Source organism: Lemur catta, chromosome 20 (assembly GCF_020740605.2).
Source record: "Lemur catta isolate mLemCat1 chromosome 20, mLemCat1.pri, whole genome shotgun sequence".
In the NCBI taxonomy this organism is placed as follows: domain Eukaryota; kingdom Metazoa; phylum Chordata; class Mammalia; order Primates; family Lemuridae; genus Lemur; species Lemur catta.
In genome coordinates, this window is record NC_059147.1 from 10,870,614 (window position 1) to 10,884,155 (window position 13,542).

Consider the following 13,542-nt stretch of genomic DNA (forward strand, 5'->3'; position numbering starts at 1 on the left):
TTGTTAATAATATGTTCGGAAGAGTTTATGAATAGAATGTTCTCTATTTGACAAATATTGAGTATCCATTATGTACTAGTCCCTCTGGCAGGAGTATATTGGTGAAAACTGTGGCCCTTGCCTTCAAGAAATTTATAGTTAGTTGGAGAAATAGACTTGTGAACAGACACTTAGGCCAAAGCAGTCAGTGCCCTAATGAGGATATACAGGGTCTCTGAAGAAAGCATAGGGCTCTTAAGTCTCCTAGGAGCCCCCCTGGAAGTCTTCAAAGAAGAAGCAACATGAAGAACTGCCTGAGTTGAGTACTGAGGATATGCCGGGGAAACGTCATGTGAGGGTATATTGCAGACGCTATATATTTGACATAGTTGTGACATTGTTCCTCTATACTTATGGTACAGTACAGAAATGGGAAGGTCCAAAGATTTCTTGAAAATTGAATTAGAATATGGAAAGTTATATTTATAATTTTCAGGTTTCATACTATAAGTGTCAGACTACATTGAATATAACTTGTTTAAAAAACAGTACTACAGCAGCAAGAAGAATCTAGAGTATTTGACTCAATGTTTAGATTTTTTTTACATATTGCAGGAGGATTGAAATAGTATAACTTGGATAGCTCAAACATAGTTTGATGGAGTTCTTTAATAATATTTAAAATATAATGAAACTCATACTTCAAAAATAACTATTTTCTTCATCTCTGTTGTTTGCCAATCACACATCATTTGTGAAAGTCATATTATTTTACTTAGCATAAAATATATAGTTTTAATGCATAATGCCATTGATGTATTTTTTACTGGTATATCTTTTAATTTATAGAACTATTTTAAAGGGAGTTATGTATTGATTTGTAGGAACTAAAGGAGACATCCCAAATTTTGGCACAGTGGAATACTGGTTCCGATTAAGAGTTCCCATGGATCAAGCAATTCGACTTTATCGAGAACGGGCAAAGGCTTTGGGATATATAACATCAAATTTTAAGGGGCCAGAGCAAATGCAATTGGTAAACTTGTTTGGCTTTAAAAGCCTTTTATAACATAGAAATTTTATAATATTTCTTTTTGTGTCATTCTTTAAACTGAAATCATTTTCTTTCACAGCCATCAAGTGGCTTTTTTAACTTTTTATTTTGAATTAATCACAGACTCACAGGAAGTTGCAAAAACAGTACAGAGAGGTCCCATGTACTCTTTACCCACTTTCTTCTCATTGTAATATCTTACATAACTATAGTATAATATCAAAACCGGGAAACTGACATTGGTATAATACTATCAACTAGGCTACATACCGTATTCAGATTTCATCAGTTTCTACATTCACTCATTTATGCACGTGTGTGTAGTTGCATCACATGTATAGATTCATATAACCACCACCACAATCAAGATAAAGAACTGTTCCATCAACACAAAGAAACTCGCTTGTGATCCCCAGGACATTTTTGAAAAATGTAATCACAATGCTATTATCACACATCAAGAGACTTGTTAACAGTTTCTACTGTTAAGGAAATAAATAGCTATTATTGGACTGCCAGTTATTGTCCTTCTTTTAAATTGTTTCCTGAGGTTTCTGAAATGCAAAGTAGAATGCAAAATTAATATTCTCTTTCTGAGAATCGGGAGTTTAAATGCAATTCCTCGGGGCAGCATTTACCAAACTATGTTTCATGGAGTCTTAATGACCATATTTCCAAATGAAGTCCATGATCCAATAAATGCAGAAAGCACTGAATTAACAGAGTTAGATAGTATTCCTGACGTTGTGTATAATGTAAATCTCAACAAGAAGCATAAAGTACGCACTTATGTTTAGTAACAAAGGGATAGAAGATAGAATATAGTAGAAATATCTTGAAATGTCTGCTCAAGTCATGATTATCTTACATTTTTTTCTCTTGGAACTGCCTCCACCCCAATCTATAGGGTCAGCCCCTCAGTGGCCAGTTTTATGTTAGGTGATCCCGCTTTCTCCCACACCCCACCCAATTATAACTAATGATTTAGAAATAGCCACTAAACCCCATTTGGGCCGATTAGATTCTGCCTTCTGAAATCAAGAGAAAATAAGACATGGCTGGAACATGTAAAATTGGGAGCTGTGGGCAGCTATCTTCTGCCATGTTAACCAGCAAAGGAAAGGAAAGGGATCTGAAGAGAGGGAATAATGACCAAATATACAGGAAAAAATAGAGACCAGACAGAGAGTAAATTCTGGTGGGTTTCCAGTCCACTGCCTTCCTAAGGCCCAATCACATTTCTGCTGTATAGTTCCATAAAATATCCCTGTAACCTTATAGTAAAGTCCCTTTTTTGCTGTTTTTGCTAGATAGAATTGATTTCTATAACTTTCAATTAAAGAACTGTGACTACTATAACATTGTTAAGAAAGAATGGCACCTGCTTCCCAGACATCACCTTTCTGGCTAGTATTCTTTATAACACACTTTGGGAAATGCTGTTATGGAAATGGAAGTTAAAAATAAAGAAACCAGATTGTTGGTTTTGTTTTATAGTTTAAGAGTTTTAGACTCCCAAATTCTGACTTGAGTAAGTCATTTACTGGTGGTATTTCAGCTTTTGTGGGCAGATTTGGGAAAAGAAGTAGAGGGAGTACTTTTAAATTCATTCCGCTCAGCCTTCTGTGGCTGAGGGCAAACTAGCCCTGGGAAAGCAGCATTGTGATTCCCTTCTCAGGTTTCTCCTTTCCACACCACCAGATTTCTCTGCTAAGGAGATTATGACTATAGCTCTATGTTTCCTTCTCTAGTAAACTTCTCTTATAGTCAGGGTCCCAGATGCTCAATTCAGATTCAGAAATGCAGGGGTCCCTTTGTGGAAGGTAGAGAATTCTCCAACACTAACTAAACAAGGCACTGAAACGCTAGCATTCTCTTTGTCACAGATCACATCAGCTATGGAAGATTTAACAGTCAGAACAATTGTTTTCTAAAATGCTTGTGTGCTGTCTCAGTAATATTTCCAAAAGTGGCCATAGAGTAGTTTCCAACTCTGCCTAATAACTCCTTTTGCTCATCTCTCTTCTGAAGTATCCTTCCAATTCTAGCTTTTTATCCCTTCAAGGTTTATCTCTAGTTCAGTTCTCTTGTTCTTATAACAGTTGGACTTTGATAAACTGGCTAATGTGGCTTCAGATATCTGCTTCTTCAAGTCCTAACAGTTGAGGATGAGGGCCAACCCAAATATAACAGATCGTTAACCCTGCATGGGCAGTTCTCTAGTTAGGACATTCATCTTTGGACCCATTGCTCACTGTCATCTTCAGTTATTAAATAGAACTTAAAAACATCAGACTAACATTTTTCTTGCTTTTATTTGGTTTTAGCACCAATCTCTGCTTCTATGTTCAGTCTCTCATTTTTGTTGCTAATAATACAAGATCATCTGTTCACACATGTTCTAGAGAATACTGGTTTTGAATAAGAATCAGAGATCCTTTAACTGAAAAGTTAACTATGAAGTGAAAATATACAGCTTTTGTCAATTTACAAAATTATTTTGTTTGGGGGGTGGCAGCTGCTGTTTATGTTTTAATCGTATATTTCTATAATATAAATATGTATGTTTTTCCAGTTAAGTCAGCAAGCACCCAAAACTGCTCAGCTCAGTTCTACAGATTCCACAGATGGCAACTTAAATGAACTTCACGTTACAATAAGATGTTGCAACCACCTGCAGTCCCGTGCAAGCCACCTGCAGCCACACCCATATGTTGTGTACAAGTTTTTTGATTTTGCAGACCATGATACAGCCATCATTCCCAGTAGCAATGATCCACAGTTTGATGATCATATGTGTTTCCCAGTGCCAATGAATATGGATTTGGATCGATACCTTAAGTCAGAGTCTCTGAGTTTTTATGTTTTTGATGATAGTGATACCCAGGAGAATATTTACATAGGAAAAGCCAATGTGCCTCTGATTTCATTGGCACATGACAGGTGTATCTCAGGTAAGCCTATGTTCTTGAATCTATGAAATTGTAAAAACCAAACAAAATTAGGCCTCATTGTGGATATTATTTGTTTATAACTGATCTTCTTAACCTTTTCTGGTAATCTTTAAAACTTTAAGACGGTATCATTATTTTTTTTTTTTTAGTTATTTTCTTAGTAGTTGCTCTAAGGATTACAATGTGCATCTTAACTTACCACCATCTACTTAAAATTAATACTAAATTCCACTAAAATATAGAAAATTTTCTCTAATTCTATTCTCGCTTCCCTCCTTTGTGCTACTATGGTCATGTATATGTATATAGTATATCTATATATTATATATGCAATACAGTGTTATAATTATTGCTGTATATAATCATATATTCTTTAAAGAAGTTAAGGGAGGAAAAAAACTCCATATAGCTCCATTTCCTCCCTTTCCTTTGTGCTGTTATATATATTTTATCTTCATATGATATAAGCCAACAATATAATTTTACAGTTATCATTTTATGCAGTTGTCTTTTAAATCATTTAAGAAGAGAAAAGTATTTATACTGTCTTTTTTAATTACCTATGTAATTACCTTTATTGGTCTCTATTCCTTTGTGTGGATTTGAGTTACCATTTGGTGTTTTTTCCTTTTAGCCTAAAAAATTTCGTATGATATGTCTTCTAAGTTAGGTCTGCTACCAGTGAATCCTCTCAATCGTTGTTATCTGGGAGTGTGTTTATTTTGCTTTTATTTCATAGTCTTGCTGTGTATAATTTTGGTCAACAGTTTGTGAGGTTTTTTTACTTTCAGCACTTTAAGTACATCACACCACTGACTTCTGGCATCCATTGTTTCTGATAAGAAGTCAGCTGTTTATTTTAATGTGGTTCTTGTATAATTGGTGCTGTTTTCCAGGTTTTCTATTTGTTTTTAGCTTTTAACGGTTTAACTGATATGTCTAGATGTGGATCTCTTTGTCTTTATCCTCCTTGAAATTGAGCCTCCTGTATGTGGAGCATAATGTTATACACCAAATTTGGGAAGTTTCCTGCATTTATGTCTTCAATTTTTTTTTTTGGCTGGGTGCAGTGACTCATACCTATAATCCCAGCACTTTGGGAGGCCAGAGCAGGAGTATCGCTTGGCCCAGGAGTTCAAGGCCAGCCAAGGCAACATAGTGAGGCCCCATCTCTGCTAAAAGTTTTTTAAAAATTAGCTGGACATGGTGGCATATGCATGTAGTTTTAGCTATTCAGAAGGCTGAGGCAGGAGGATTGCATGAGCCCAGGAGTTCAAGGTTACAGTGAGCTATGATCAAGCCACTGTTCCCTAGCATGGGTGACAGAGTGAGACCCTATCTCTAAAAAAATTAAAGAATTAAAAATTTAAAAAAAATTTTTGCCCTTTCTTCTCCTTCTTGGACCTCCAGTATACTTATGTTGATATATTTAATTATTCTCCACAGGTCTCTGAGGTTTTGTTCATTTTTCTTCATTTTTTCTCCCATTCTTCAGATTGGATAACCTGTAGTGATCAATCTTCAAGTCCACAGATTCTTTCTTCTGCCATTTTAGATCTCCTGTTGAACCCTCTATAGAATTTTTTCATTTCCAGGAATTATACTTTCCAACTCCAGAATTTCTATCTATTTACTTTTGAAAATAATCTCACACTCTTTTCTTTCTTGTTTTTTGTTTGTTTGTTTGGTTTTGGTTTTTTGTTTTTTTTTTTTTTTTAGAGTTGAAGATCTCATTGTTGCCCAGGCAGGATTCAAACTGGGCTCAAGCGATACTCCTGCCTCAGCCTCCTCAGTAGCTGGGGCTGCAGGCATGTGCCACCACACCCAACATTATAATCTCCTTATTATATTCTCTATTTGGTAAATCATTATCATCATACTTTCCTTAAAAGAATTCTTTAAACATGGTTTCTTTTAGTTCTTTGAACATATTTATAATAGCTGCTTTGAAATTTTTGTCTGACAAGTCTAATATGGTCACTCTCAGAAAATGTCTGTTGATTGCTTTTTTTCTTGTATATGCATTATACTTTCCTGTTTTTTTGCGTGTCTCATGAATTTTTTGTTGTAAAGTGGACACTTTGGATAATATATTGCAGCACCTTGCCTGAGGTGGTTACTGTTGCTATTTTTGGTTTTTTGGAGACTTGCCTGGACTAATTCTAGAGAGTCTATTCCCTCACTGTGTGTAACCACTGATGTCTCTGCTAAGTTCTGTTTCTTTGTTTGTTTTATTCTTGTTTTAATTTTAAGCATGGATCAGCATAGCTTAGTGGTCAGCCAGTGATTGTTAAAAAGGTGTGCATAAACACCTTGAGCCAGTAGGCTTCCACCCTATGCCTATGGGTCAGTCTGTGGCTTGGGGATACATTCCAAGTTCAGTCTGCAAGTCTGCCTCAGCTTTTACTTTCCACGTTGACTAGTTTTCTCGTTCATGCAGAAACAGATCACTTATTGGGGTCTTCCTTGGTTTTTCCTGAGCATGCAAACAGCTTTGTACATGCCCACAGCCTTCCATACCATGAGCTAAAGATTGGATCTTATCAAGGCCCACTTTGGATGTCTTTCTTATTCCTTGGATCTCCCTTTTAAATTATTGACTGGCCTTCTGATCTTTTGCTTTCCACAACCAGTTTTGAGACCTCAGGCTGGCTGCCATGTTGGCCTTACCTGATTGTTTGCCACTGAGATTGCTATTATTTTTTAACAATGCCCCTGGGCATGAAATTATCTACACTTTGTTCCAAATATAGTCATCCTTCTCCAGCAGAGGCTGCCAATCTTCATAGCCTACCCTACCCTTGTAGAACTTCTGTAACATGGAGCTAGGGGGATGGATGAGAGCAGTCCCACAGACTCATGCTATTCTTACTAAGGTTCAGTAGATCTTCTTGAGTAAATTCTTCTCAATTTGTTCTACAACTTTGATCAGTTTGGCCTGTGTCTGTCATAGCAGTTTATCACCTCCTTATATACCACCTATATCCTTGGTCCTCCCTAAAGTCTGGAGTTTGGGGGTTTTTATTTTTTTGGTTTTTTTCCCATCCAGCCATTAAAAGAAGTATCAACACTTGAGAATAAAGAAAAGGATACCTCTAAATAAATTAATGCTTGAAATATAGGTTTACGCTAGGCACAGTGGTGCACACCTGTAGTCCCAGCTACTCAGGAGACTAAGGCGAGAGGACTGCTTGAGGCCTGGAGTTCAAGGCTACAGTGTGCTATAGTCACGTCTATGAATAGCCACTGCATCCCAGCCCAGGCAATGTAGCTAAGACCTTGTCTCTAAAAAAAAGAAAGAAAGAAAGAAATATAGGTTTATTTTGTTTAAGTCAGGGATTACTTTCATACTCCAAAAAATCTAGTGCAGTGATTAACATTTATGACTCAATGTTACAGATTCAGCTTAGGTGGTACTTTTCGTTACTGCTGTTTGTTTTGGATGCCTGTTTATTTTATGGACATGTTTTTGCTCTGCCACTATTAATTTGGAGTCATTTAACAATTCCCAGTAGTGCATATTAAAATTGTAATAGAACTATATAGTAATATAAAGACTCCTTTGGATGTATAAAATATTTGAAATTTTAAAGTTTTAATATATTTTTCTTTAGAGACAAGCCTTACAAGAATATTCAAGTCAAAAAGAAGGTTGAAACTTGAGCAATAACACAGATAATGTCTTGGAGGAAGGCTAAGAATTCTGAATAGTCTCTGAATTTAATTATAGTGAATTAAAATATTTCTAAATTAATTTTCACATCTTTGAATCAGTATTACCTTTGAGGCCTTACCTTCTGAAAGAAGTCTGTTTGAGAGATGAACCTATCATAGATCCTTTTGTCTTTATTTTATTCTGTAAGTCATGTGAGTTGTGAGTAAAAGCCAAGATTATTTTTGAAGTTGGGGGTAGTTCTTTGTTCCTCTTCAGTTCTTATGGTTATAAAACTTCACTCTAGCATTAATTAAAATTATTTTTGTAATTTGACAGGAATATTTGAATTAACAGATCATCAGAAGCATCCCGCAGGCACCATCCATGTTATACTGAAATGGAAATTTGCTTACCTTCCACCAAGCGGATCCATAACCACTGAAGACTTAGGAAATTTCATACGCAGAGAAGAGCCAGAAGTTGTTCAAAGACTACCTCCAACATCTTCTGTTAGCACGTTAGTTGTAGTGAGTAACAGTGACTTTCAATTTCCTTTCAAATATAAGACTTTTTTATGTCTTTTTTTATGTTTTATTTCAGAGTACTACAGGGGTACATATACTTTGGTTACATAAATTGCCTTTGCACTGCCCAAAAAGCTTGCCCATCCCCCAGACGGTACACACCGCATCCATCAGGTGTGGATTTACCCTTCCCCTCCACCCCCTTCTACCTGCCCATCACCCTATGGATGTTACTTCACATATGTGTACATTAGTGTTGATCAATTAGTACCAATTTAATGGTAAGTACATGTGGTCAAACATAAGGCTTTGAATATAAAACTTAATAAATATTCCTTCACCAAAAAAAAAAGCTAAAGCCCTATCTAAAATGTAATGGTCATCATACTCAGTCTGACATTGGTTTATTTTAGGCACCAAGACCTAAACCGAGACAACGTTTAACCCCTGTAGATAAGAAGGTGTCTTTTGTGGATATCATGCCACATCAGAGTGATGTAAGTAGTAAACACTCAAAATACTGATTTATTTCCCATAGCAAATATTTGAAAATATATGAAATATATTGAAATATTTGAAATAAATGATATAGGTATACTATACCCTACCTGATTTAAATGGAAACAAGATGAATAAAGTATGTCTTTTCCCGTTAAAATGATAGCTTTCTATTTTGGCAAACAATAAGTGTTAAATGTTCATATTCTTTGATTTAAACCCTCTCATGGCCCCATATCTCTCTCTAGCTACTGCCCCAATCCAATGCTCTCATTTACCAAAAAAAGGTCTTCAAAAAAATTATCTTAATTCTCTTTCTCTCTTTTCACGCTGTTTCTTAAGCTCACTGCTGTCAAGCCTTTATCCTCATTAAAACTACTCTTACTAAGGTCACAGTGACATTCTTTCTGCCATATCCAGTAGTCAATTCTCAGTGCCCATCTTAATCTCCCAGGAGCATTTGACACAGTGAAATACTTGCACCCTCTTCTCTTGACCCCAGTGATACCATGCCTTCCTAGTTTTCTTCCAACTTTACCAGTTAGACTTCTCACTCTCCTGGACCTGTGTCTAAATGTTGAAGTGCCTCAGCATCAATCCTTAAGCCTCTTCTCAGTCTATATCTTCCCTTTTTGGAGGCTTTGGGGCAGGGTCTTGCTCCGTTGCCCAGGCTCTTATGCAGTGGCATCATCATAGCCCACTGCAACCTCAAACTGGGCTTAAGCAATCCTCCTGCTTCTGCCTCCCAAGTAGCTGGGACTACAGGTACCCGCTCCCACACCCAGCTAATTTTTCTATTTTTTTTGTAGAGACAGCTTGTCTCTATGTTGCTCAGGCTGGTCTCCACCTCCTGGTCTCAAGTGATCCTCCCACCTTGGCCTCCCAAAGTGCTAAGATTATAGGCATGAGCTACCTCACCCAGCCTCAATCTATATCTTCATTAAGAGATCTTATCCATTCCCATGTCTTTAAAAAGCATCTACATGCCAACATTCCCATATTTATAATCTCTAACCTTGAACTCACTGCTGAATTCCATATTTATTTTCTTATTGCTTATTTCACGTGCAATGGATGTTTGATAGGAATTTAAACATAACATGTCAAAAGCCAAACTTCTGATTACACCAACCCTCTTCCAAAATTTTTGCCTCTTTCAGTGTCTCCAATTCTCATTAAATTACTCACTCAGTTGCGCAGGCGCGAAACGTTAGAGGCAACCCTTGACTCCTTTCTTTTTCTCATACCCCCCATCCAGTTCATCCACAAAAGCTGTGGATACTTTCAAAATATATCCCGTATTTGCATCATCTACACCATTACCACTCAAGTTATTTCTCATGTGGACTTCTTAGAAAGTACTTTTTCTTTGTAATTCACATATAACAAATAATATGAACATAAATCTTAAGCATACAGGTCAGTGGATTTTTGCAAATGTATACACCTGTGTAACCACCAGCCACATCAAAATATTCTGTCTCACCAGGGCTTAAAATAATTGCTGGCACATACAAAGCATTTAATACCTATGTGATAAATAAATGAATTCAATGATTATAATTCAGGAGCTGTTTTATAGCTGGCATTTATTGAGTACTTATTATGTTTCAGGCACTGGACTAAATGCTTTGTATACATTTGATTCATTTAATCCTCACAACAACCCTATGTAGTTCATACTAGAATCATTCCCATTTAAAGATGGGAAAAGTAATGTTTACAGAAGTTAAGTAACTTGCTCATGGCCAAAGTTTTACAACTGGGATTTAAACACAGGTATCCTGATTCCTAAATAAATGACCACTAATATTAAAAAGACATACCTACATAGAGATGTTTGTTGTAATGTTAGCCATGATATCTAAAAATTGTGAACTAGTTAAATGTCCAAAGTAAAATAGTTCTTTAAGCCATGGTAAACCCATCAATGTAATAGTATTTTATCATTTAAAATTATATCCCAAAGTTTCATATCAGGGGAAAATATTTATGTTATAATATTAAAATTTTTAAAAATATAACAGGATGTAGTGCATTTATAATACAGTTGTCACTATGTAAAAAAATTTTTTTATTTAGATCAAATTACAAAGACCTAGAAATTTAAGAAGTTATTAATAGATATTACTATTGGGTAGTAGGAATATGGATTTGTATTAATTTCTTTTATATTTTCTTGTTTATCTTTCATATTTTGTATATTAGATATGTTTACTTTTAAAAGAAAAAGTTGTAAGCTGTATTTTAAAAATAAACCTAGGAAAAATGGTTAACTATAAACTGGTATTTGATATAGACAAAAAGATAATACTGATTATAGGAAGTACCTACCTATACTAGTGTATGCATGTTTTAAAGTCACAAGAGTAATGTATAATTATCATAGAAATATTAGAAAATACATATAAGCAAAACAAAAACCAGTAAAAATAAAATTAAATTTCCCCAAATGTATAACTCAGAGAAAACATTTTGATGAATTTCCTTCTGTACTTCTTTTCATGGAAATGCACATATATTTGATTGCTTGTCTGTATTTTAACAAAATATGATACATATTATTCTATAGCTAGCTCTTTTACTCAGTACTATAGTATGTACTCTGTAATGCCAGTAAGTACAGATCTACATCATTATTTTCTCGTGGTTACACAGAACTCAGGTATCTGGATGTAACATACTTTGTTTAACTAATGTTCTATTGTTAGACATTTCCATTGCTTTCAGTTTTTTTTGCTATTATAAACAATGCTTCAATGAACTGTACTTGCTGTTCTTAAATTGAAGGTTAAAGAATAGTAACCATTTTATGGAAATATATTAAATTCAGTGTCATATGAGTAACTATTTTATTTGCTACAGGTTTTTATTAGTATATCAATATCTGTGTAAAAGTCTTTCAATGATTTGGGATTTAGTAATAAATATGAAATAAAATACATGCATGTTTTCATATTATTATAAGGAGACTTCTACTCCTTCTGAAGATATGAAGGAAATTTCACCAGAAATGGAGCATATTCCTGAAGTAGAAATTAACATGCCTACTGTTACACATATTCCCAAGGTATGCATTTGTATTAAAATCATTTTGGAAGGTTTAATTTGGTTCTTAAAGACTTTGTCCTATGAGTATTGACATGGTTCAGGAAATCACAGTATTTATTCTACTTTTGTATATGACTTCCTTGCAATAAAAAGGTTAAAAATATGACACATGCAACAGCTACAATTGTACTGATAATTTGTAAGTATAGATGTGTGCATTAAAGTTTTAATGTAAAATTAATTTTGAGATTAATGCACTTTTTATTCTTAATGTATATTCAGATTTTCATTTATCTAAAAGATATTGTCATTTGTACAAATTTAAGTGGTTGTTTTCTGAGTCTGATATATATTGCATATCTGTATATTTAAGTCTCAAATTTACATGCTTTATTATTAAAGTGCTTCAGAAAAAAATGTTATGAAATGTGATCTAAGCAATAACAAATATATCAGCGCACTTTCCTTTCTTCAGACTTCACAAGAAAGCAGTGTAGAGAAGGTAAAAGAGAAGACTGAGAAAATGCATCAAGAAAAAGATGATGATGTGTCTTTACTATCTGAAGGTCAGCTGGTAGTACGAAGCTTGTCATCTTCTGAAAATGAAACAGAAATAACAGAGGAATTGGAACCAGAAGGTGACTTTCCTTTTTAAACTACCATTATTTACTTGACCCTTTGCTTTCTTTGGTCTGTTAGAGAGAGTATGCATCATAGAACATTTCATTTAATAGTAGGATCTACCTTACGATACCTATTTCTCTTTTTCTCCTTTTTTTCATTTTTATAATTTTTATTTCAAAATATTAGGGGGTACAAGTGTTCTTGTTACATGAACAAATTGTATAATGCTAAAGTTGGGGCTTTTAATGTGCCCGTCACCAGAATAGTTTACATTGTACTGGGTAGGTAACTTTTTATCCCTCACCCCTTTCCGGCCTCCCCCATTCTTAGTTTCTAATGTCCTTCACACACCAGCAGTCCCCAAACTTTTTGGCACCAGGGAACGGTTTCATGAAAGACAATTTTTCCATGGACCAAAGTCGGGGGTGGGAAAGCAGAGCTCAGGCAGTGATGCAAGTGATGGGGAGTGGCTATAAACACGTATGAAGCTTCGCTTGCCCACCCACCACTCACCTCCTGCTGTGCAACCAGTTCCTAAGTTTCATGGAAGACATTTTTTCCATGGATCCGGGTGGGGAGTTGGAGCTCAGACAGTAATGCACAGCCCAGTTCCTAACAGGCCACGGACTGGTACTGGGCCATGGCCCCGGGGGTTGGGGACCGCAGCTTTATACCACTTTATGACCATGTGTATCCATCATGTACCCATCATTTGGCTCCCGCTTTCTAGTGAGAACATGCGGTGTTTGGTTTTCCATTCCTGAGATACTTCTCTTAGGATAATGTTCTCCAGTTCCATCCAAGTTGCTGCAAATGACGTTAGTTCATTCCTTTTTATGGCTAAGTAGTATTCCATGGTATAAATATATCACAGGTGTGTAACATGTGAATATTTTCTCCTCTTCTGTAGGTTGTCTGTTTGCTCTCGTGATACTTTCCTTGGCTGTGCAGAAGCTTTTTAATTTGATCAGGTCCCATTTATTTATTTTTGTTGTTGCTGTGATTCCCTTTGGGGTCTTCTTCAAATTCTTTGCCTAGGCCAATGTCTATAAGAGTTTTTCCAACATTTTCTTCTAGAATTCTTACAGTTTCTTGCCTTAGGTTTAAGTATGTTATCCACTGTGAGTTGATTTTTATGAGACAGTACTATGCTGTTTTAGTTATTATAGCCTTATGGTATAGCTTGAAGTCTGGTAAATTGAT

General features: G+C 35.4%; 1 protein-coding gene across 1 annotated transcript in view; it reads left to right on the forward strand.

Moving 5' to 3' along the window:
- RPGRIP1L (RPGRIP1 like) overlaps positions 1-13,542 on the forward strand; it is a 100,184-nt gene that overhangs the window by 45,959 nt on the left and 40,683 nt on the right. Inside the window, exons 16-21 of the mRNA XM_045533195.1 lie at positions 864-1,015; positions 3,609-3,987; positions 7,979-8,169; positions 8,580-8,663; positions 11,633-11,734; positions 12,191-12,353. Of these exons, the coding sequence (XP_045389151.1) occupies positions 864-1,015; positions 3,609-3,987; positions 7,979-8,169; positions 8,580-8,663; positions 11,633-11,734; positions 12,191-12,353 (1,071 nt within the window). The remainder of the gene's footprint in view (positions 1-863; positions 1,016-3,608; positions 3,988-7,978; positions 8,170-8,579; positions 8,664-11,632; positions 11,735-12,190; positions 12,354-13,542) is intronic.